The sequence below is a fragment of the Phaseolus vulgaris genome, chromosome 6 (genome assembly GCF_051622355.1).
Source record: "Phaseolus vulgaris cultivar YP4 chromosome 6, ASM5162235v1, whole genome shotgun sequence".
In the NCBI taxonomy this organism is placed as follows: domain Eukaryota; kingdom Viridiplantae; phylum Streptophyta; class Magnoliopsida; order Fabales; family Fabaceae; genus Phaseolus; species Phaseolus vulgaris.
Window position 1 is genome coordinate 29799858 of NC_143503.1, and position 24724 is coordinate 29824581.

A 24724-nucleotide genomic window follows, 5' to 3' on the forward strand; every position below is an offset into this window, starting at 1 on the left:
CCATTAAAGTCAAGGGTTTCCCATTTTCGAAGATCATGATAATGTTTTTTTTCTTAGAAAAAAGTGACAAGAGGAAGCAACTCCAAGTATACACAGGCATTATAAAAGGAGAAGAAGAAAAATAAGAAAACAAAACATAATGTTATTTTAGTTTAAAAAAGTGTGACATTTCTAAAAAGAGTGTTTAGGAAAGAGCAATGATTGGTACATTTACCATGTTTTATTGATTAGAAACACGTGGGAAAATGTTGGTAGTTGGTTCCAAGAAGGCAAGAAATAATGCTCCTCACATAGTTCCACCAATCGCCCGTCCTTTGTTTGTCTCCAACACGAACCAATGTGCATAATAAATCCATATGCTATCATTTTTCATCTCTTCAAATCTAAGACCATGGCTACACCATGGAACACTCAACTCACAACCACTATCTTTACTATTTCTCTTTTTCTCATCTTCTGCTGCGCTTCATCGTCACAACCAGAACCAGTTGGTTATGGCTACACCCTCTCAACTGTTCACAGTTATCCTATAACCGACTCTTTGATTGCAAACCTTAACCTCATCAAATCTTCCTCTGTTTTCGGACCCGACATTCCACACCTCTCCCTCTCTGCTAGGTAACAACTTCAACTACAACTACTTAATTAGCCTTATTCACTGTTCTTCATTTATACATATTTGGTACCCTTAATTTGGCATATCATCTATGTATTTTTCTATTATCTATATAGATAAATAACTGGTTGTTCTTAAATACAGCTTTGAGAACAAGGATAGGTTGAGAGTGAGAATCACTGACTCCAACAACCAAAGATGGGAAATTCCACAACTTCTAATTCCCACACCCTCCTCTTCTCAGTATCACCCTCTTCGCTACCTCAATACCAAACAAGGTTCCCCAGATACTCTCACTCTCACACATCCAGACTCAGACCTTGTGTTCACTCTCTACAACACCACCCCATTTGGCTTCACTATCTCACGCAAATCCTCCAACGACCTTCTCTTCGATGCCGCACCAGACCCTTCCAATCCTCAAACTTTTCTTGTTTTCAAAGATCAGTACTTGCAGCTCTCCTCCTCCCTCCCACCACAAAGAGCCTCTCTGTACGGCCTCGGGGAACACACCAAGACCTCCTTCAAGCTCCGACCGAACCAGACCCTTACACTGTGGAATGCAGATATTGCAAGCGCCACCCCGGACGTGAACCTTTATGGCTCTCACCCTTTCTACTTGGATGTGAGATCACCCTCCCCTGATGGACGAGTGAAGGCTGGCACCACACATGGGGTGTTGCTGCTCAACAGCAATGGAATGGACATTGTGTATGGCGGTGATCGCATTACTTATAAGGCCATTGGTGGGGTTTTTGATCTCTGTTTCTTCGCTGGATCCTCTCCAGAATTGGTGTTGGAACAGTACACTGAACTCATTGGCAGGCCTGCTCCAATGCCTTATTGGTCCTTTGGTAAGTCAAAATACACCCTAGTACTTAAGTTAAAGTTTTAAATTGCAGCCACAATCTTAGTAGTTTCCTTGCAATCTCTGATATTGCTAAAAGTTATAGAGAAATGCGATTGATGATGTTCGAGATTCTAAAATAGAATACTTAATATTACGGTCAAAATTTCAGTGCCGACCGTTTTTTAAAGCCTGAGTCTTTCATTTCATTATTTTTAACTGTGGTTATAGTAAAATAAAGAAAGATGAATATAGACATGGCAAAAGCTTTGAAACTTGAAAGGAGATTCAAGTATCTCTACTTTTCTATATTGTATCATGATAATACTATGTTCTATATCATTCATAAACCATGCCAAGCTGTAAAAGCTTACTAGGATTTGGTTTGGGAGAGGGAACTTTAGAATGATTGTGATTTAATGGTAAAGAATTTGACTGTGTGAACGATGTAGGTAAATTGCCGAAGCATTGTAAGTCCAAATATATATTAGCTGGGTACCCAATACTGTCATTTATCACACGAGAAGTTCAACTGTTTAGCTTGCTTCTATAGCTTCATAGTTTCCATAATTTACTGTGATTTGTCTTACTGATGAAATCATATTTAGGATTACTCTTAACATGTTCAGTAAAAATATCCGCTAATAAAGTTTTTTTTCCTTACCATTAACAAGTTATCACATTTTCTTTTTGTTTTAATAATGATGAATCTTGCTACTCTGTTTCCTCCAAGAACCGACGCAAGAACAGACGTGTGATTCATAGTCTCGTTGTATTAAAAATGTATCGGTGTACCATGTGAACTTGATGATTTTACTTATGGATATCTACTTCCCTTGTTAATCCACATTAGTAATATCTCTTGTGAAGGTTTTCATCAGTGTCGATATGGCTACAAGAATGTAAGTGATCTCCAGGATGTGGTTGCCAACTATGCAAAAGCAACTATACCCCTTGAAGTAATGTGGACAGATATTGATTATATGGATGCATATAAAGATTTTACATTTGACCCCATCAACTTTCCGCTGGATAAGATGAGAATTTTTGTTGACACCCTTCACAAAAATGGTCAGAAATACGTGCTTATCTTGGATCCAGGTACATAGTTTCGACACCATAGAAATTCTTTCAAATATCCAAAAATCATACTCTGCTCTAAGGGTTTGATGAGGCATCTTTGCATCTTTGATTAATTTGAGGCATATTTTGGAAACAGGTATCAGTGTAAATGAGACATATGAAACCTATGTTAGAGGTTTGAAGGCTGATGTCTACATAAAGAGAAATGGAAGCAACTATCTTGGTAAAGTTTGGCCTGGACAAGTTTATTACCCTGATTTCCTAAACCCTCGCAGCCAATCATTTTGGGGTGGGGAAATCAAATTATTTAGGGACCTTCTGCCTTTTGATGGTCTCTGGATTGACATGAATGAGTTATCTAATTTCATTACTTCTCCCCCCATTGCGTCTTCTAATCTTGATAACCCTCCCTATAAAATTAACAATGCTGGAAACCAACGACCCATTAATGACAGAACAGTCCCAGCAACATCTTTGCACTATGGTAATATCACTGAGTACAATGTCCACAATTTGTATGGACTACTGGAATCCAAAGCTACTAACAAGGCATTGGTGGATATAACTGGTAAAAGGCCATTCGTATTAACTAGATCAACTTTTGTAAGTTCTGGTAAGTATGCTGCTCATTGGACAGGAGATAATGCTGCTACATGGAACGATTTGGCATATTCAATTCCATCCATATTAAATTCTGGAATCTTTGGGATTCCAATGGTTGGAGCAGATATATGTGGTTTTGGTGGAAATACAACTGAAGAACTTTGTCGGCGTTGGATCCAGGTAAAATTTATCCACAAATGCAGTAGTGTGGAATGCTATTTTTATACTGCGAAATGTTATAAAGTATTCAATGTTTTCCTTGCCTAAATATACAAGTAGTCACTTGTGAAAACTTAAAACTACTATGAATTTTGTTTTGTTGAGAGAAACTTTTAAATGCCACTGCATACATATCTAACTCGTTTTTTTTATCAATGTAGTTAGGGGCTTTTTACCCCTTTGCCAGAGATCATTCAGAAATAAACTCCATCAGACAAGAGCTTTACATTTGGGAATCAGTTGCAGCATCAGCTAGGAAAGTGCTTGGACTTCGTTACCGTCTTCTCCCTTATTTCTACACGCTAATGTATGAAGCCCATACAAAAGGAACACCCATTGCACGACCCCTTTTCTTTTCATTCCCCGAGGATGTCACAACATATGAAATAAACTCTCAGTTTCTATTAGGCAAAGGGGTTCTGGTATCACCTGTACTACAATCTGGGGCAACCACTGTTGATGCATACTTTCCTAAAGGAACCTGGTTTGACCTCTTCAACGTCTCAAATTCAGTGAATGCAGAAACAGGCAAGTATGTGACTCTTGATGCTCCACCTGATCACATAAATGTGCATGTAGGGGAAGGTAATATTTTGGCCTTGCAAGGAGAAGCAATGACAACTGATGCTGCCCGGAAAACTGCATTTGAACTTGTTGTAGTTATCAGTGGCAGTGGAAATAGTTATGGTGAAGTGTATTTGGATGATGGGGATACACTAGACATAGCAGGGGTGAAACATGAGTGGACATGGGTAAGCTTTTATGGGGCTATACGCAACAATAGCGTTGTTATTACATCTAAGGTGACTAATGGAAGATTTGCTCTGGACCAGAGGTGGATCATAGACAAGGTAACGTTCTTGGGGATACCTAAGCACAAGAAATTTAATAGAATGGATTTGTCAGGGAAAGAGTTGAATACTGTGAATGGAATAAGTTCAGTGACTAAAGCAGTTGTGAATAGCTCCTCTGAGTTTGTTAGTGTACAAGTTTCTAAATTGTCACTTCTTATTGGAGAGGAATTCAAGCTGGAGATAGAAATGAAGTAGAAGCTACTTTTTAAGATTGCGAATTCCCACCATGAATTTTTGCTTTCTTAATGGTTGCATCGCTGAGGCCTTTCTTCTTACCACTGCCACGGTTACCCTTGAGGATTTCATTTCTCAGGCCACCACCCCAACATCCATAAAATGTCAAATTTCGTATTACATCTTCTTATCAATAATAGAGGTGAGTATTACCAAGTACTGGTAGTTGCTCCTAATTTAGTTGCATGCAGTCTAGCAGTGCAGTACCCACCAAACCTTATGGATTCATATGATTTCCACAAAAGCATCCTCTCCAATAACTTTATTATTTTCAAGCAAAATGATAATAATAATAATAATCTTAGTCCAAGAATATCAGTTAAGAATGAAACCTGTAGATGATCCTACCAGCATAAGTAATTAAATTGATAGTTCATAAATGATAAATGATTTGACATTTAAAATGTGTAAAGGTATATACAAATGAACCTTAAATTTATCATTAAAAAATAATTTAACGTTAAAGATAAATGATTTTATTTGTGTTTTCAGAAATTGAATTCTATATTAACGAGCTCGAAGTTGGACTGCGGTCAGGTATATATTAAAGAAACAGTAAAAAAAACTATTTATCTAACATAATTGGACGAATTCATTGTAAATTTAAAATAAAATTTTATAAAATATAATTCTATAGTCAGATTAAAAAAATATAATTCATGATATGAATGATACACGTCCACAAACAATACCGATTGAGCTAACTATATTAGTTGATGTTGTGAATGACTATTCTTAAGAATTTGATTAACTACCATTGGTAAAATTTCCACATATTTTTCATTTATAAAACTTCAACTCGAAATTTATTTTAAAAACAATTCTAAATCCATTTTTATTAGCAATTTAATTTTGAAAAGTATAATCACCTATTATTAATATTTTTGTATGTATATAATAGAAACAGTATTTTATATTTTTGTAATAGTTAATTATTATAAGGATAAAATTTACACACTAAAAATGAATGAGCACATGTTCTGAAAGACTATTGAACAAAATGGTGAATTGCGTTGGCAAGAAGCCATCATGCATGATTCAATTATCACTAAAAACAAGTGTGCCAAAACTTGGTTCGTTGGTCCCGAGAAGTAAAGGTCTTGTAAGAAGACATTCTTGCCTTCATTCACTTCTAAACACATGGCTGCACCCACTTTCATCGCTTCTCTACTCTTCTCTTTCTCTATCTTTCTTTCTCTTATCTTCTGCTCTGCTTCAGATTCATCGCCACTTGGATATGGCTACACCATCTCAGCTCTTCATGCTTATCCAACAACCAACTCTTTCATTGCAAACCTTAACATCATCAAACCTTCCTCTGTTTTCGGACCCGACATTCCTCACCTCTCCCTCTCTGCCAGGTAACAGACACCAATCAATTAAGCTTCTTCACTCTTCTTCATTCTCACCTTCACCTACTTCATTCATTACCATTCACTTTTCTTAACACTTTTCACATATCATCTATGTACTTATATACATGTCTGTTTTTTGTTTTTAATGCAAAGTTTTGAGAACAAGGATAGGTTGAGACTCAGAATCACTGACTCCAACAACCAAAGATGGGAAATTCCACAACATCTCATTCCCAGACCCTCCCCTTCTCAGGATCACCCTCTTCGCTACCTCAATACCAAACAAGGTTCCCCAGATACTCTCACTCTCACACATCCAGACTCAGACCTTGTGTTCACTCTCCACAACACCACCCCATTTGGCTTCACTCTCTCACGCAAATCCTCCAACGACCTTCTCTTCGATGCCGCACCAGACCCTGCCAATCCTCAAACTTTTCTTGTTTTCAAAGATCAGTACTTGCAGCTCTCCTCCTCCCTCCCACCACAAAGAGCCTCTCTGTACGGTCTCGGGGAGCACACCAAGACCTCCTTCAAGCTCCGACCCAACCAGACCCTTACACTGTGGAATGCAGATATTGCAAGCGCCACCCCGGACGTGAACCTTTATGGCTCTCACCCTTTTTACTTGGACGTGAGATCACCCTCCCCAGATGGAAGCGTGAAGGCTGGCACTTCACATGGGGTGTTGCTGCTCAACAGCAATGGAATGGACATTGTGTATGACGGTGATCGCATTACTTATAAGGTCATTGGTGGGGTTTTTGATCTTTACTTTTTCGCTGGATCCTCTCCAGAGCTGGTGTTGGAGCAATACACTGATCTCATCGGCAGACCTGCTCCCATGCCTTATTGGTCCTTTGGTAAGTTAATGAACTTATTTTCTTATAGTTTGCATATTGTATTACGTGATTAGTGTTGCATATAAAATAATTTACTCTTAACATGTACAGTGAATCAAAATCTAACTTGTTAATTATTTGGAATTTCTTTTATCTATTCATGTCAATCTGTTGTATCCACTTCCTTGATATTCCACTTTATTTTTATCTCTTCTGAAGGTTTTCATCAGTGTCGATGGGGATACAAAAATGTAAGTGATCTAGAGAGTGTGGTTGCCAACTATGCAAAAGCAGGTATACCTCTTGAAGTTATGTGGACGGATATTGATTACATGGATGCATTTAAAGATTTCACATTAGATCCCATCAACTTTCCGCTGGATAAGATGAGAAGCTTTGTTGATACTCTTCATCAAAATGGTCAGAAATACGTGCTTATCTTGGATCCAGGTACCTAATTTTGACACCATAAAATTCTTCCAAAGAGATAAAAATCATATTATGGTCTAAAGGGTAGAGGACGTATCTATGCATCTTTTATTAATTGTCGGCAAATTTTGGAAACAGGTATCAGTGTAAATAATACATATGCAACCTATGTTAGAGGCTTGAAGGTTGATGTCTACATAAAGAGAAATGGAACCAATTATCTTGGTGAAGTTTGGCCTGGACCAGTTTATTACCCAGATTTTCTTAACCCTCAGAGTCAGTTATTTTGGGGTGGGGAAATCAAATTATTTAGAGACCTTCTCCCTTTTGATGGCCTTTGGCTTGACATGAATGAATTATCCAATTTCATTACTTCTCCTCCCATTCCATCTTCTAATCTTGATAACCCTCCTTACAAAATTAACAATGGTGAAGGTCTACGATCCATTAATGACAGAACAGTCCCAGCCACTTCTTTACACTATGGTAACATCACTGAGTATAATGCCCACAATTTGTATGGACTACTAGAATGCAAAGTAACGAACGAGGAATTGGTGAATATAACTGGTAAAAGGCCATTCATCTTGAGTAGATCAACTTTTGTAAGTTCTGGTAAGTATACTGCACATTGGACTGGAGATAATGCTGCTACATGGAATGATTTGGCATACTCAATTTCATCGATATTAAATTCTGGAATCTTTGGGATTCCAATGGTTGGAGCAGATATATGTGGTTTTGGTGGAAATACAACTGAAGAACTTTGTCGGCGTTGGATCCAGGTAAAATTTATCCTCAAATGCAGTAGTGTGGAATGCTATTTTTATACTGCGAAATGTTATAAAGTATTCAATGTTTTCCTTGCCTAAATATACAAGTAGTCACTTGTGAAAACTTAAAACTACTATGAATTTTGTTTTGTTGAGAGAAACTTTTAAATGCCACTGCATACATATCTAACTCGTTTTTTTTATCAATGTAGTTAGGGGCTTTTTACCCCTTTGCCAGAGATCATTCAGAAATAAACTCCATCAGACAAGAGCTTTACATTTGGGAATCAGTTGCAGCATCAGCTAGGAAAGTGCTTGGACTTCGTTACCGTCTTCTCCCTTATTTCTACACGCTAATGTATGAAGCCCATACAAAAGGAACACCCATTGCACGACCCCTTTTCTTTTCATTCCCCGAGGATGTCACAACATATGAAATAAACTCTCAGTTTCTATTAGGCAAAGGGGTTCTGGTATCACCTGTACTACAATCTGGGGCAACCACTGTTGATGCATACTTTCCTAAAGGAACCTGGTTTGACCTCTTTAATGTCTCAAATTCAGTGAATGCAGAAACAGGCAAGTATGTGACTCTTGATGCTCCACCTGATCACATAAATGTGCATGTTGGGGAAGGTAATATTTTGGCCTTACAAGGAGAAGCAATGGCAACTGATGCTGCCCGCAAAACTGCATTTGAACTTTTGGTAGTTATCAGTGGCAGTGGGAATAGTTATGGTGAAGTGTATTTGGATGATGGGGAAGCGCTAGACATAGCAGGGGTGAAACATGAGTGGACATTGGTAAGCTTTTATGGGGCTATACGCAACAATAGCGTTGTTATTACATCTAAGGTGACTAATGGAAGATTTGCTCTGGACCAGAGGTGGATCATAGACAAGGTAACTTTCTTGGGGATACCTAAGCACAAGAAATTTAATAGAATGGATTTGTCAGGGAAAGAGTTGAATACTGTGACTGGAATAAGTTCAGTGACTAAAGCAGTTGTGAATAGCTCCTCTGAGTTCGTTACTGTACAAGTTTCTAAATTGTCATATCTTATTGGAGAGGAATTCAAGTTGGAGGTAGAAATCAAGTAGAAGGGTACCTTAAGATGGCAAATTCCCACTAAGAATTTCTGCTTTTTTCTTGGCTGCATTTGGGTCCCTTTATTTTCCAGTCTAAGAGTACTATTAAGAAGGCCATTTTCCCAGTGTAACGTCACTAAAATTCATAAAATATCATGTTTGTATGATAAATAAATGTTAGAGAATAGTATCATCATCTGGGTATGAAACTCAAGCATAAACATATCCGCATATCAATAATATCTGTGAACTATTATCTATTACAAATTAGCAGTTAGCTTTATCCAATGTTTCTTGAATCGTAACCTTACTACACGTTCAATCCTTAGTCAGTATCCACGAAACCTTGTGGGTTCATATCATATCTACAAGAGCATCCTCGGATGACTGTATTTTTTTTCGAGTAAAAATGATAATAAGAATTTAATACTCAAAGAATATCAGTTGAGACTTGAGAATGTGAACAACCTGCATTAATATATTAATAAATCTTACTCCTAATTTTTTTGACCAATAATAACTATTTTAAAAAAATTCACCTCAAATTTATTTATATTTTTGAATTCATGCCTTTTATTGTTTTTATCATTTTATATAATTAATGAAAAAGGGTTTAGTTCCTCAAAATAGGCCTTTAATTATTTGTGAATTTTTAGATAAGTCTCCAAATTGCCTTTTTATGTCCTTAATAATGTAAATATCTTTAATCCAATGTTTCAAAAACCATCACAAATGATATATTTTTTAAATAGTTTTAAGCTATGAAGTTCAGACACTTCTCTTAAATGATGTGTCGGTGCCGGATACTCATATCGGACACCGACACTCGTATAATACTTGTAGGGCAAGTATCCGTGAAGTGTCCAATTCAAAAAACATTTGTTGGATTTCTGACAATTCTAATACAGTTTTATCACAATTTAAAAAAAAAAATACATTAATTTTCTAAAAACTCAAACTTATTGTAAATTTTTTTATTATGATTATAAAAATAAGAAACAAATCCTTTTGAACCAGTCATGAAAAACATTTTTCTGCTCCAAAAAATAATCTGCAATACTTGTGCACATTAATCAATCTTTATCGTCAAATATAATTCATAATTATATAATATATAGATCCGTGTTCCCGTATCCTACATTTTAGATAGGTTTAATTACCTTTTTCGTCCCTATATTTATAGCCAATAGTCAATTTGGAACAGTGGTTTTTAAAAAATTCAATTTGGTCCCTAAGTTTTTTAAAATGTATTTAAAATGGTCCTTTCGGTTAAATATCACCAAACGGTGTTAAGTGGTGCTTATGTGGCAGACACGTGTAAGTTACGTGGATGATGCTTACATTACTTCAGTGAATACTGAATTAGGGTTTAGGTTATTCAAATTGGGGATTTTGAATTTCTGATTTAGGGTTTCTGATATGAGGATTGCTCCCCTAGTTGGATTCTGTGGTGTGCTTCCCTGCTTCGATTCCATTCGGAGGTGTGCTCCCCTCATTCGATTCTGTGGTGCGAGTGAATTCGGAGGTACGATCTTGTGGTTTGTGATTCGTTCGTGGGTGTAGTTCCGTTTGTGGTGGAAATGTGTGCATATAGATCTGCATCTGTATCATCATGTAGCTGTAACTGAATGGAAGTGCAACAACAACAACGATCGAATTCTAGCCATGGTGGTGGGAGTAGGACGACTTTTGTTGCTCCCATTTGCGATTGTGGGGAATTTACGGTTTTGAGAACCGCAACAACTCAAAAATTGTGGGAGGCAATTTTGGGGGTGTCCAAAGTATAAGGTGAGATGTATTAAACTATGGCTTATGAAAAAAAAATGCATTGGTATTGATTTTTTGCTTATGGTTTTGTCTAATACAGAGTAGGAGTGGCGTAAGCATGAGATGCAATTTTTTTAGATGGTGCAAGTGCATTGAAGACATTGGGGATGACAAAGATGGAACTATTGCTAGACAAATAAACAAGATTTGTAGCTTGGAAGCGTTTGAAGATGTCAAGAAAGTGGATAAAGATGTTGTTAGTAGGGTTGTGTGTTGTTGTAATAAACCTTGCTATGTTGATTATTTTCTTAAAATTCCCTTGAGTGACGTCTGAATGTATGTTTTGGTTGGGATTATGATTGAAAGAATTAATGTAATATGTATTAGTTTGTTGATTTGATTATGTCTAGTATGTAATATGTATCCTGAGATCTGTATCAATGAAAAAATGAATTTTAGCAAGTGGTTGACATAGAAGTTATGTACTATTTTCTTGTTTTGTGGTGCTGCATAATTTTGGGGTTGAATAAGTTGGCATTGTGGAAAATAAGAATGGTGTAACCAAATTAAGATGCAGATTCATTCTTGAAATCAGTATCAGAATAAACTAACATGGGTTAGATTTGCTTAGCTTGAACATTAATGTTAAATACTGCATCTAGTATACATCTTAAGCTTTTACTTTTTTATGAGACAATAAAGTTCAGCTATCCTGTGTCTGAATAAGGTGATATGCATCTCATAATGGTCTAATGGACAATTCCACAATGGTTGCAGTGAGCGAAGTAAACTTCATAATTGAAACTATGTTGGTTAACTGATTTGCAATTCCCAGGACCAAGGCTGCATTGTAAACTTAAGTTTATTATATGTAAATGAAACCTGGTTGAAGATTTCACAAAAGTGATGTAAGGGTACATCAAATACATTGGTTGTTTAGAAGATATTTATAGAAAAGATATTCTCAGAAAAATTTAAACAACATTTAAAAATGTGCAACCGCTATATAAGTTTTTTCTCCAAGGACTTGAGATCGAAAGGTATTATACAATTGAAATTAAGAATCAAACAGATTAGTATCATGAACAATTAAGAACTCTGATTTGGACAACACAACAAGAAAATTCAGAACAAGCAGAGGCCAATCTCATCAAAGACTAAATAAATGAAGGAAAATTGTGATGTTATAATAATATAAAGGTAAAGTATGTAAAAGTAATACAAAAGATATGTAATACATTAGAAGATAAAGCACAAACAAATTTTCTTCACTAATGAGTCCATAAGAGCTACCACAGTTTGGTCCTATAATAATTGTTTTTCAAAATACATATGTTTAGAAATGAGTGAGTTCCAAAAACATTCATGGCTTCCAAAAGCGGTCTTTGATGGACTGTAACTTAAGCTGATCTTGTTGTCCTTCGAGCTGCCTGAGATGACCCTGGTATTCAAACTGTATGCAAACTGTACGCAAATTGTTTTACACTCTTCTGCCTACATGATATTCAAACTATACGCTAATGTATTTTATACAATAATAATCTTCTGCATATATCTAGAACAAAGAAGACAATCTCAATTTAAATAATGCTTGCTTTAGACAAAGATTTTAGTTTCCAGCTTTAACTCAGTTTCTGAAATATTGCAGTTGATCTTGTGGTCCTTCGAGCTGCCTGAGATGACCCTGGTATTCAAACTGTACGCAAATTGTTTTACACTCCTACATGGTATTCAAACTGTACGCTAATGTATTTTATACAATAATAACCTTCTGCATATATTTAGAACAAAGAATACAATCTCAATTTAAATAATGCTTGCTTTGGACAAAGATTTTAGTTTCCAGCTTTAACTCAGTTTCTGAAATATTGCAAGCAAAACCAGGAGCATTAATTCTAGATAAACGAAATGATTATAGGAAGGGATTGATAGAGAAGCATGGAAGTAGCGGTGTGGACGACTCTTTCAGATACAAGCACCTAACATTCTGCTAGCCAAGAGGAATTGTATTGCAATGAAATTAGATAACCTCCACAAAACTACCTACATCACTTTAAAGGCTGAGCCAATGCAGAAACTGCACACCACATATGTAACTGAAGCCCCTTCCAAATTGAATCTGCATAATTTTGAACCCCAACATCACAAAATCATCTGCACATGGATAAAGAGCTGCACGAATAGAACAAGTTCTGTTTCACACATTAGCAGCTACTATAATCTAAGTAAGCAGCTGAATGATGGACCCTTGAAGTGGAGAAGTATTGTAATCAATTACAAACCAAACCTATGTTGGACCACACATCACAAAATTATGTCAGAGACCAAATGTTGGACCACACATAAAAAAAATGTTGCACATGGTGGACCCTACATCATAAACAACTCACCTACTCTGAAACTAAGTCAAAAATTACTAACCTTATAAAGGAGCAACCACAAAATGACACCACGGTCTGGATCGCAATCGCTGCCCCTTCACCACCTCTGGACCGCACCACATAATCGCTCCTCCAAATCGACCATGGGAACGCAGCTCACCATCGTAACTGACGATCGCACCACAGAATCGAATGAGGGGAGTACACCTCCGAATGGAATCGAAGCAGGGAAGCGCACCACAGAATCCAACCAGGGGAGCAATCCTCGTATCAGAAACCCTAAATCAGAAATTCGAAATCCCCAATTTGAATAACCTAAACCCTAATTCAGTATTCATCAAAGTAATGTAAGCACAATCCACGTAACTTACACGTGTCTGTCACATAAGCACCACTTAACGCCGTTTGGTGATATTTAACAGAAAGGACCATTTTGAATACATTTTAAAAAACTTAGGGACCAAATTGAATTTTTTAAAACCACGGTACCAAATTGACTATTGGCTATAAATATAGGGACGAAAAAGATAATTAAACCTTTTAGATATTATACGTATATTCATATCTGTATCATATCAGTATTCGTCTAAGTGTGTTATAGCTTTTAAACCATTCAAATAGAGAGAATCTTGAGAGACTGTTTTATTCCTGTGGAAGCCCGGTGGCAAAGAACAGTGGAGGGTTTAAGAGCAGAAGCGGCTTTGTGGTGTTGAGCTGAGTAGAGTAACCAACTAGGCCAGGTTCTCTCATTCAATTTGCTTCGACCATGTTTTCTCGCACTCGCACCTTTCCTCTCGTTCCCATCGCTTCCAAATGTATTTACTTCTCTCTCTCTCTTCTCTCTTCTCTCTTTCTTCACTGACCTAACGCTGTTTCTCTTTTGTGATTCCCAATCAAGTGTGTGCCTCTCCACTCGAAGCTCTCTACTCCACCCACATTGTCGGCGATAAGCCCGTTCTGGTAAGTAATCCATTTTATTCTCATGAATTCAAATTTCTAAACTATGCCTGCGCCATAGCCACCCACTGTTGTGCCACCAGGTTCGGGATTTTATTCATTCCGCACTCTACCATCCCTTACATGGCTACTTCTCCCGAAGATCGGGCTCCGTTGGAGTTCTTCCTAATACTATCAAGTTCAATCAGCTTCAAGGTCTCGCTCTATTCATTTCTTCATCTATTTTCGGTTAATTGATTTTCGAGAATTAATTAATACTGTTATTAGTTATTATAGAATAAAATGAACTTAATTTTGTTTTACTATGTCTGAAGGAGGGTAAGTAATGTACTTCACCCTATTGATAATGGGCTTTTGACAATTTTGGCTGTCGGTTTTACGTCATAATATGGGGAATTAGCTTTTCATTATTCTGCTTTCGGATTGTTTCAGTTCAGACAGTTTATCTGTTCTCTGGATTAAAGGCAAAACATTGAACTTTTTAAAATTCCCAAACTATTTCAGTTCAAATGCTTGCTATATTTTTAAGAAGTTGAATAACTCAATTTTACATTGGTTATCAATTTTCCGTGGTTTGTACTAATGCTATCGAGTGATGACTTTTCAGGCCGTAAAGCTTATATGAGATACTTGAATAATATTTACAAGCAGAGTGACATATCATGGTTTACACCAGTGGAACTTTTTAAGGTGCCTTCTCGATGTGATTAAGATGTTCTAGTCCTTAATATGTAGAATAATGACTCGGAAGGTGGTTTTATGGTTCTCAGTTTTGTATGTAGAAATTTTCTATGTTTTTGAATAATTTATTTAATCAAGAATTTATATTTTCCATTAACGTTCAATTTTTAAGAGCTATTATTGTTGCCAAGCTCAACCTTCTTGTCAAAAGGGGGCTGCAAAAAGTAGCAATTGATTTCAAGGTTCAATTAGTGTCTGTTTTGGGGCTGTGAGCATTACCTGCAAATTTGCCGTGTTAAGATGGATGCATTTAGGGAAAGTTCAGTAATAATTGACTAGGCAAGACATCTAAGTTAAAACTGAAAACAAGAAGAAAAATTAACCTAGGCATCACACGAACAATGGTACTGAAGGACCAAGTCTGAATTAGATTCCCAACAACTACAAAACCCACAAGGAAAAATTTGGATGTTGAAAATATAATTACAAAATTCTCTCAACAACCCTCTGTATTGCCTACCCAATTTACTCTACCATTTAAAATTCACCCAATTCATGATTGGAATCTAAATGGAAAATCAGGCACATATTGGACATGAAAACTTTGGTATGCAACTTTTCAGAATTTTTGTGATTATTTTTCTTCGGTTTATCAATTTATAGTGAAATTAGTTTCTGTTGCTTGAAACAGCTGTAGAATCTTAAATAATAATTTTGTTTCTCTTAATATTTCCAATCATGTATGTCTATGCAGTGATCTAGCTCTTTTATGTTTATTTTTTTATGTATTTACTTTTGTAGCCTTGGTATGCTCATGCTATCGCTGAAGCCATCATGCGCACTGCAAATTTCTCTGTTCCTCTAAAAGTAAGTGTTTTGCAATCTTGTTGCATTTGATTTCTGGTCTAGGTTCATCTGGCATTTTCCCCTAATCTAAATTTCTCTCTTCATCCAGCAGCTGGGCTATATGAGAGCCCTGCATTTGCTGCTATTCAGCACTAAATCACTTATCAGATAATGTTTCACTTCTATATAAGTGTGTTTCATACCTTTAGATTATCTCAATAAGCCTCATCATATTTTCTTTTGATAATAATGTAGTAAGCATCTTAAGTTTATTTTGTTTACAGAGGTCTGTTACTTTTTACTACTTCAATCAGTAGTTGATACTATCCTCTAATTTGCAATCAGATATATGAAATTGGTGGTGGATCTGGAACTTGTGCCAAGGGTATAATGGATTACATAATGTTGAATGCTCCTGCAAAAGTTTATAACAGTATGACTTACACGTACGTGCCTTGATAGTCAATGTAATATATATTTATTATAAAACCAAATTATAGTGCTAGACACAGTTTTTAATTCTTATGTTAAGATACTTATATTGTGTGTACCTATATTGTCTGTGTAATTCATATGTTGCATAATTCTCGCATTAGTAACTTCTATGTCGGTCAATCTTTACTTTGGGCCTTGTAATAATTTCATTGCAATAATATAAAAGAGGCATGATATAGAAAATTAGAAATTTTAGGAAGCTGTGTCCCTTTTGATTTTACTTGACTGTATTCCATTCTCAGCTGATTTGGACGGGATGGTTTGGACCAATTCTGGAGGTGCTTTTCTTGTAAATTATAAATTATTTTCAATGTCTGATGCACTCAACTGCAATTGTCAAAAATGGTCTGGCCTGGGCCAGACTAGGCTGGGTTATTGAATATTTTGCCTAAAATGTACTGGACCAATGTGGCCTGGCTTTGATAGGGCTAGATGGGCCATGCTGTTGATAGTTGCCCCCTTGCAGGAATAATGTATATCCACTGAAAAGAAGAGAAATAGTGTGAATGTCTAATTGAGAGGGTGAAAATAATAAGACTAGGAATAGATTTGTGCGGCGGGCAGTACTTATATTTTGAATTTTTACTACATTTCAAATTATAATGATAATTTATAGTTATACATTACAATTTACAAATGTTAAAACGTTAGTGGGGGCAGCTGCCCCCACAGGCACATGTGGATCCATCCCTGAGTAGATTCACTATTTAGTAAATTTGTCTTGTGTACCTATCTTTCACTGGAATCATTTGATTCACATCTGAATTACTATCCTGGTTTTTTACCACAGCTCAGTTGAGATTAGTCCTTCACTTGCTGAGTTGCAAAGAGAAACTGTTGGTGAAGTGCGTAGCCATATACCAAAGTTCAGGGTAGAATGTCGTGATGCTGCTGACCAGAGTGGATGGGGTAGACTGCTATTATAATTCTTCTGAGTTACATAAATATTAATGCGGCTTCCAATTCTAAAGTGATTCAGAATCTAAAGATTAAGCTATCCTATAGTTATTGTATTGTATAATTGTATTTACTATTATATTATTTAAATGTTTTATTATTATTATTGCTGAGGGTCTGCAAAAGTTAGGATGGCTCCATGTGACCTGGAGGTAATGTGTCCAAATATTTGAAACAACCTGTTTACTTGTGAGTAAGATTGTGTACATTTTCCCTTTCCGAATCTTACTTGTGAGTAGGTGTATTTTTTACCGCCTTCTTTCTTTTTAATAATTTATAACAAAATGACAACAATGGAACAATAAATATGTTTCTTTTATTTTTCCTCCATGAGTGATACAAGGATATTCAGATTTTTATCTATCATGTCCATTATTTACTTAATTTTCCTATTTCTCTAGAACTCAGGATCCTATTGTTGTATCAATACTTGTGTTGTTAGAAATCTTAATGCTCAAGGAATGCCTAAAAAATCTTAATGCTTGAGGAATGCCTAAATTGGTCACTTGTTGCTTTATTGTGTCTTTTCAAATGTTTAATTTGTATCCGAGGGTATGGACTTCTAATTTTTCTTAGGGTACAATCTTGTGGAGAAGGGGAGGACATAGTGGACATCAATGAGTTGGATGGATGATGGTGCACTTTCAGAGGCTAGACAAGCTTTAGATATTTCTGTTAACTCCTGTTGAATTATGGGGTTTTAGGTCTAGAGGGATGACAAGGAGAGTGAGACTTTGGATAACATTGTATTGAGTATTCTGATGGTTCTTAAAACCTTGAACACTAATGCTTATTTGTACTAACCACAATCCTAATTTAAAAGGATAAATATCATCAGAGAAGGGAATATTGTAACCAATAGTAAGAAATAATAAGGAAATAGGAAACTAAACCAATCCTGAAGAATAATATAAGACATTCTGAGATATGATCAAGATAATACTAAGTGAATATTTTCGTGTATTTTAATAACACCAACTGGCTGTTCTAGGTTGATATAATTATTATGGTATATGGGCCTCAATTATTTTCCTATCTTGCCCTTGAAAAGTTAATTTTCTCAAACTTCCAGCCTCTTATTTTGGATGTGTGATGACTTCTTTGCAGGATAAGTTTATGGAATAATGCTAATATTGTTCCCTTCTTTACAGAGCAGGTGGAGCTACAACCATGTTGGGTAATAATGCTTGAGGTGTGTTTTATATTGTTTCAATTGTTTTGAACATCTAAAACTTTTTGTGAAATGGTAAAAGAAGAGTTTCAAATCCTATTGTTTCTGAAGCAAATAATGTATTAGAAAATGGGGGAGAAAGCTCATTTTGTACCTCTAAAACCCTAAACAATGATGTTTTAGGGGATAAAATTGGTTAGAAGCCTATATCATGGTAGTGTCACTATAGCAAACAAAAAGCCACATTTTGGCTGCATTGGCCACTATTGAAAACTCTACTATTTGAATTCCATAGCCGCCCATGGTACCTTGCTCTGCTGTTCTGCTATGGTGCTGCTACAGGGCACTATTCTGTGGCTTCAACAAGCATCTGTGATGATTTGTATGATGCTCAACTTTAATTGTGCTTTCAAATACTTAAATTAATTTGTAGATGTTGATGAACCTAAAAGTCCCTAATTTGGTGCTGCCAATGTATGGTTCTGTTTTATTGGGCTGCCTGTAATACAGTGGCTGTTCTACAATTGCTGAACTCTGAACTGCTATTAGTGAAATGGTCAACTACAAGCAATCAGCTATTCAGGTGTGGCCAGAAGCTGCTTTAATTCATACATGTATGATAATGACCAATATAGGGAACCTACGGAGAGATGATTAGCCTGTTCCCATAGTTCAAGGCCCCATTTTACAGTTTTTGGCATTAAAAATTTGTGCTGGTAGTTTTCCTTTAGAAGCTAAGATCTGGAATTTGGCTATCTGCCATTATCAACTCAAACGCATCATAAATTTTTTGAGTCAATTGTGTGTTTTGCTAAGAATTTTGGTATTCAATGTTGCAGACTAGAAATCTTCTTTTGCTGGTGTTTTCTTCTCATTAATGGTGAATTTTTTTTATTATTGTTATTGTTATTTAGATATTTAACAACAATTACTTTACTTTGTGTAGGTACTTGATAATCTTCCACATGATCTTATCTATGCAGAGAATCAAATTTCCTCATGGATGGAAGTCTGGGTTGAGAAGCAGCATGACCAGTAAGTCTAAGCTTTATGTGTGGATGCTAAATATACTGGTACATATTCCAGTGCCTCATTGGGAGTAGCTGTTAGAAAATCTGACAAATATCTCATGATATTTTTTTATATATCTTAGAATATTTTAGAATATTCTAGATGATATTTTTTATTTTATGATTTTTGCTTTCTTATTTTTTATGGGGTTGAGTTAGGCTTAAAGTCCACTTTGTAATATGGTATCAGAGCCATTTCGAGTCTATCCTAGCGAGTATTTGTGTTGGGCCTATCGTGCCACCCGCTATCGGATCACCCATAATATATAGTCTCACGCACGAGTTGGCAGTCTCGGCGTGAGGGGGGTGTGTTGGAGATCCCACATCGACTAGAGATTAGAGTCTTTCATTGTATATAAGTGGGTGCAAATCTCAACTCTATGAGCCGGTTTTATGGGGTTGAGTTAGGCTTAAAGTCCACTTTGTAATATATTTAATCAAGATCTTTGTAATGATAGGTCTAATCATATCATATGAATAGGAATATTATTTCGTATATTTATTTGTATTTGTTTCATTAACTCTATATAAAACGCACTGAAATATTGTGTACTCAGTTTCAATATCTCTTGCATCTATTTTTCTCTTTAAAAACATCATATTAGAGCTGTACCAATTAGTCTCCTCTTCCATAGTGTCTCTTCTTTTCAATTTGACTATCATTTTTCGGCTATGTCCTAATTTGGTTTACACTGGAAAAATCCATGGCAAATGTTGTTCACCAAGATTGACTTTCCCAATAGGTAATGTTTCCCAGCACTGACTTTTCTAGCGACACACCTTGTGCTTGCCTCCTTTCAGGGTTGTACCCTTTTGTTGTTGATCATGGCTTCCTCTAGTACTACACCTCGGTCCATTGATAATCCCCGGACAACTTTTTTTTTGCTACATACAAAGATTTCCTCTACTGGTATCAGCATCGCTAGACTGATGGTTCTTCTACTTTGGTGTTTGTTATATCATTACAGTGACTTCTATTGCCATCCACAAGCATTGAATCTTTTGCCACAAATAAACCATATAGGGGTGGTCACTTCTATTCCTGCAGATAGATGATTATTCTGATGGTGAATTGTGTTGTTTATGGCTCATAATAGCCTAGCTCTCTGTCCCAGATGTTGTTGTCAGACTTATTTTCACGTTTAATGTTTTGGTTCTCCAATTATATTGGTTTCAAGCTTCCAAAGGAGGTTGGGAAAGTCCACCTTGCTTTGCTTGCCGAGAAATTTCTCAGTTTGTTGATTATTCTAGCTATTTGGCTTAGCTATCTTTGTAGCGTTTCTCTCTGGCTTCTCCAGCATCCCTGAGTTACCTTTCCAACAATTGTTTTTAGTGGAACACAGTTTTTATGTTTTCTAACTATTTTTATTTATGGAGAAATGATTTGTTTTTCTTGCAATAAGTTGAAAGCTTAGTAAGATTTAGCCTGAGCAGGATGTGTTAGAAAATCTAGGGAATATTTGAGGATATCTTTTCTACATCTAAAAATATTTTGGAGTATCCTTGATGACATGCTAGGATTTATTTTTATTTTCTATTCTATGATATAATTCCTTATTTAATTAGGATCTTTAAAATTTTAGGCATATTATATGATGTAAATAGGAATTTCATCTCCTATATTTGTTTGTATTTATTGCATTATTCTATACTAAATGGGCACCAATGTGTAGTCAAGACACCGTTTCAACATCTATTTTTCTCTCATTTGAAAACCACAACGTTAAAAAGAACAAAGATGTTTCTGTTTATCATTTAAGTGATTATAAAATCATAACATTATTTTGTGGCCTCTTTTATACGACCTAAATGAGAATTACACGTCACCAATCATTTTCTATCTTTATTAGTGAAACATTAAGTGAGTTATACAAGCCAATGCAAGACTCACTAATCACACGTTGTGTTGAGATCATGGACTTGGATAAAACCAACACAACTAACAGCACTGCAGTATCTACTATGAAAAGCATTTGGTCTAAGGTTTACCCAAAACCTCGGAGATGTTGGCTGCCGACCGGTTGCTTGGTAAGAGTTTCTTAAATCTTCCCTAAGTCTCTCACATATAAATTGATTATTGCATTTACTACCGTCTCACTTTCCCAGAAATTACTTGACGTTCTCCATGAGGTGTTACCAAAGATGTCTTTGATTGCTTCTGATTTTAGCTACCTGCCAGATGTGAAGTTACCTGGTGAAAGAGCTCCCTTGGTTTCAACTAAAGTATATTCTTGTTATACTTTTAACAAAACTGCTGTTGTCTGTTTTTGCATCTTGTAGACTTTAGAGAGAAGTTTAATTAACTGATTTTTCCTTATGAATGGCAGAAAGATGGGAGCAGCACAGATTATGACAATTATATGGAGGCCAAGGTTCACTTTACCTCTAGCTTCTTTCATTTTCAACTTTTTCGTTATTCTCACGTGTTCACTTCATCTGGTGTCTTACATTATAAGTGGATACTGTATTTGTTGCTTGAGACAATCTTGCTTAAATTTAGTAGTATGTTTTAAGTATTATTTCTTAAATTATGCCGAAGCACTTATGATTTGCTAAAGGTAATGGCTACAAAAGCAGTTGAACATGGCAATTTGAACGTACTCGAAGTTTCACATTTTATAATTTTATTCAATAAATTCGTATGGCATGATAACATGTGTTTTACGGACTGTAAGGCCTAGGAAGTAGGAATTTCCTTTTTTAAGAATGTTACTTGTTAAAAGATGTTAAGAGACAAATGTACATCCGAGGGAGGATAAGAAATTATACAAGTGCGAGCCAAAGCGGCGTAGAAGAACCAATAAGCTGCTTTATCCAATTATTTATTTATCACTGATAGAAACTCCCTTCAAACAGGGTAGGAACTGCTTTTATGCATTGTCGCCCTACTCTAGAGAAATCCATTTTCTTAGTTACTAGTGATCAGGAACGATCTAAGTTACAAACGTATATTTCCTTAGAAGGAACGTAAAAGCTGATTGGGAGCATAAAGGCCTTGGTGGTGTAATAATATGAAGAACCTGAAGCATTGGGAGCATAAATGTCTTGGTACTAGTGTAATTTAAATTGGAATTCCTTAAGAATTTTCTTTAAATTGCAAGATGCACTGATGTTTTAAAAGTTATCCCGGGATTGATATTACTGGTCTGTCTCTTACTAATCACAAGTAATTGGGTATTTCATAGTAATTTCTGGATCGTTTTGTTGCTTCCACTTGCAACATATAACTATTTAAGCTCAATCACCATTTCATTGGCGTACAGAACTATTTACGCATGCTGTCTTGTCATAGAACAATCTCTTCCTCCACTTCTAAAAATACATGGTTGTACTTAAGCATGTGTTTATCTTTTGCAGGGTGACGCTGATATCTTCTTTCCTACAGACTTTTGGTTCTTGGAGCGAATAGATCATTATTGTTCTGGGCGGCTAAAACTTCATGGTGATCATACATCAAAAAAAGGAAAGAAAAGGAGAACAATTACGGTAAGGCAATACCAGATGTGTTTTTGCTTCAAATGGTTAGCAACTTAGTGTTCTCTAGCTCAATGATTTATATTTGATGTAGCTGGAAACATCATCTTTCATGGAGGAGTTTGGTTTACCCACAAAAACGAGAACCAAGGATGGATACAACCCACTCTTGGATGATTTCAAGAATACCAAATTTTATCTCAGTGTCCCTACACACAATACTAAGTAGCTAATAGTCATGCTCAATGCAAGTACTTTCATTCACAAGGGCGTGCCACGGACGTGTATACCATTTGAGCATAAATGAGTTCCAAAGGGTGTCTGTGGTCATACATAATCGATGGGCATTTTTTCCTTGGACATGTGGCCCTTCTCTCTGAGACCCCACAAATTGTTTGATTTAATTGTAATACACATTTTTACATAGGTTTTAGAACATGACTTTTATAGATCACTATAATCTTTGTAATGTCGTATTTGGCAGTACTTTGATTTGTACACTGCAAGATCCTACCCACAAGGTATATACCTCAACCTTTAAGTGATACCTCATCTTCCAGAATTTGAAGTTGAAAGATTAAAAAGATATTGATTATAAAGATATTGCAAATGAGATTAAAAATGATGATGAAATTTAAGTGTTTGGGAGGCATAAATGATTCAATATTTTAATAAGCAAAAAGGTTATTATTAATACTTTGTAGCCAAAAAACTTATATATAAGTCGCAAGTGTTAAAATAGTTGTTGGAGGTTTTTTTTAAAAATTTAATCGTTTATAATTGGTTCTAGATATTAAGTGCATGATTCTACTTTCATATGAAACAAGTTAAAAAGTAAGACTCGGAGTAATAATTAAAATTTTGTTTTGACTAAACCAGGTTTTAAAATCATTAGTGTAGTTTTCATAGTTTCACAAGCGACCTCCTTGGCTACCATTATTACGCTTTTGGTAGTTAAACATTCTTACATGTGTCTAATATTAATGGTTTTAACTTCACACCTGGTTAAACAATTTAAGAAAATCCATCGTAGAATTGGGGTATAATCTCCAAGATTAATGTATTGCTCTCTGAAGTTTAACAATATTTGATAAAAGTTGGTCGTCGTGAGATGAAAAGAAAATTAAATTTATTACGAAAAAATAATCCTAGCTACAATATTTTCCAGTTTTTTTATATCTAACATAATGATCTATAAATAGGATTCGACAACTATTTTCAGGTTAATTCATAGTTAGAGATGGAAGGTAATCTATTCCTAATTTTTTTTAATTTCAGAGTGACACTAGGCTTTTCACTTATCTCAACAGAATGAAATTTTTGTTCAATCTGTATCTCACTTGGAATAATGGGTATACGCAAAAAGAAAAATAAAAATTTAATGTTAAAATAGATGGATATTTCCTTTTCTCCAACATGAAATATAAAAAAAAGAAATCTGATTACATAAATATCAAATTACAATGTCAAATAATTATAATAAAAAATAATAATAATAATAATAATAAAATATGTGTCCTATAAATAAGTTACTAAATTAAGAATCAAAATTAGTATAAGTTTATTAGATTATTTAATAAACTAAAAAAATATTTTAGTAACTTAAAACACAACAGGTATAAAAATAAGATAAATATTAGAATAAATATAAAGAAAAGAATGAAATAAATATGTATATACTCGTACTGATATTCATCCTCATATCTAATTTAAAATTTGGATATTAATCGTATTCATATTATATTTAATTTAGAGATTCCTCCTTAAAATTAAGAAGCATTTGGATAATAGTAATGGAAACGGATTCAATTTGAAGAAAAAAAAAGGCAAATCTACAGCTAATAATAATATATTTGTCATTATTCCAATTTGAAACTTTTTTTAGGTAATTTATGGCTAATATGGGAAAGCAAACAATTTGAAGTTGTGACTCCAAACGGGCAGCGAGACTAGGCACATTGAGAAGGTTGCAGGGTCAGTGA

At 35.3% G+C, this 24724-nt stretch overlaps 3 protein-coding genes across 9 annotated transcripts; all 3 read left to right on the forward strand.

Annotated features, from left to right (window-relative positions):
- Nucleotides 1-229: 229 nt before the first annotated feature.
- LOC137831999 (alpha-glucosidase) lies at nucleotides 230-4700 on the forward strand. The gene is made up of 5 exons (XM_068639947.2): nucleotides 230-618; nucleotides 761-1470; nucleotides 2334-2564; nucleotides 2683-3329; nucleotides 3530-4700. Exons 1-5 carry the CDS (start codon nucleotides 338-340, stop codon nucleotides 4415-4417), a joined length of 2757 nt encoding a protein of 918 aa, XP_068496048.2. The 5' UTR covers nucleotides 230-337; the 3' UTR covers nucleotides 4418-4700.
- A 768-nt stretch (nucleotides 4701-5468) lies between these two features.
- On the forward strand, nucleotides 5469-9226 carry LOC150027343 (alpha-glucosidase-like). The gene is made up of 5 exons (XM_090303979.1): nucleotides 5469-5817; nucleotides 5965-6674; nucleotides 6873-7103; nucleotides 7221-7867; nucleotides 8068-9226. Exons 1-5 carry the CDS (start codon nucleotides 5597-5599, stop codon nucleotides 8953-8955), a joined length of 2697 nt encoding a protein of 898 aa, XP_090160105.1. The 5' UTR covers nucleotides 5469-5596; the 3' UTR covers nucleotides 8956-9226.
- Nucleotides 9227-13567: 4341 nt separating this feature from the next.
- LOC137832001 (NADH dehydrogenase ubiquinone complex I, assembly factor-like protein (DUF185)) lies at nucleotides 13568-23289 on the forward strand. 7 transcript variants are annotated; one of them, XR_016521571.1, is made up of 15 exons: nucleotides 13723-13906; nucleotides 13990-14051; nucleotides 14132-14243; nucleotides 14656-14738; nucleotides 15531-15596; nucleotides 15921-16021; nucleotides 16861-16979; nucleotides 18179-18219; nucleotides 19145-19233; nucleotides 20070-20178; nucleotides 21119-21296; nucleotides 21375-21491; nucleotides 21596-21640; nucleotides 22626-22754; nucleotides 22837-23289. XR_016521571.1 is itself a non-coding variant. In XM_068639948.2 (14 exons), exons 1-14 carry the CDS (start codon nucleotides 13858-13860, stop codon nucleotides 22969-22971), a joined length of 1326 nt encoding a protein of 441 aa, XP_068496049.1. In that variant the 5' UTR covers nucleotides 13568-13857; the 3' UTR covers nucleotides 22972-23289. The 7 variants fall into 7 exon arrangements, 6 of the variants coding, with proteins under 6 accessions (XP_068496049.1, XP_090159674.1, XP_090159671.1 ...); XM_068639948.2 differs by lacking the exon at nucleotides 20070-20178 and having other exon boundaries at nucleotides 13568-13906; XM_090303545.1 differs by lacking the exons at nucleotides 13723-13906; nucleotides 13990-14051; nucleotides 14132-14243; nucleotides 20070-20178 and having other exon boundaries at nucleotides 18135-18219.
- The last annotated feature ends 1435 nt before the right edge of the window (nucleotides 23290-24724 follow it).

Coding starts and splice junctions, on each gene's coding strand:
- LOC137831999 (XM_068639947.2), top strand. CDS start 338: ATGTGCATAATAAATCCATATGCTATCATTTTTCATCTCTTCAAATCT. Junction 619..760: donor CACCTCTCCCTCTCTGCTAG/GTAACAACTTCA, acceptor TCTTAAATACAG/CTTTGAGAACAAGGATAGGT. Junction 1,471..2,333: donor AATGCCTTATTGGTCCTTTG/GTAAGTCAAAAT, acceptor TCTCTTGTGAAG/GTTTTCATCAGTGTCGATAT.
- LOC150027343 (XM_090303979.1), top strand. CDS start 5,597: ATGGCTGCACCCACTTTCATCGCTTCTCTACTCTTCTCTTTCTCTATC. Junction 5,818..5,964: donor CACCTCTCCCTCTCTGCCAG/GTAACAGACACC, acceptor TTTAATGCAAAG/TTTTGAGAACAAGGATAGGT. Junction 7,868..8,067: donor TTTGTCGGCGTTGGATCCAG/GTAAAATTTATC, acceptor TTATCAATGTAG/TTAGGGGCTTTTTACCCCTT.
- LOC137832001 (XM_068639948.2), top strand. CDS start 13,858: ATGTTTTCTCGCACTCGCACCTTTCCTCTCGTTCCCATCGCTTCCAAA. Junction 21,297..21,374: donor GGCTGCCGACCGGTTGCTTG/GTAAGAGTTTCT, acceptor TCACTTTCCCAG/AAATTACTTGACGTTCTCCA. Junction 22,755..22,836: donor AGAAAAGGAGAACAATTACG/GTAAGGCAATAC, acceptor TATTTGATGTAG/CTGGAAACATCATCTTTCAT.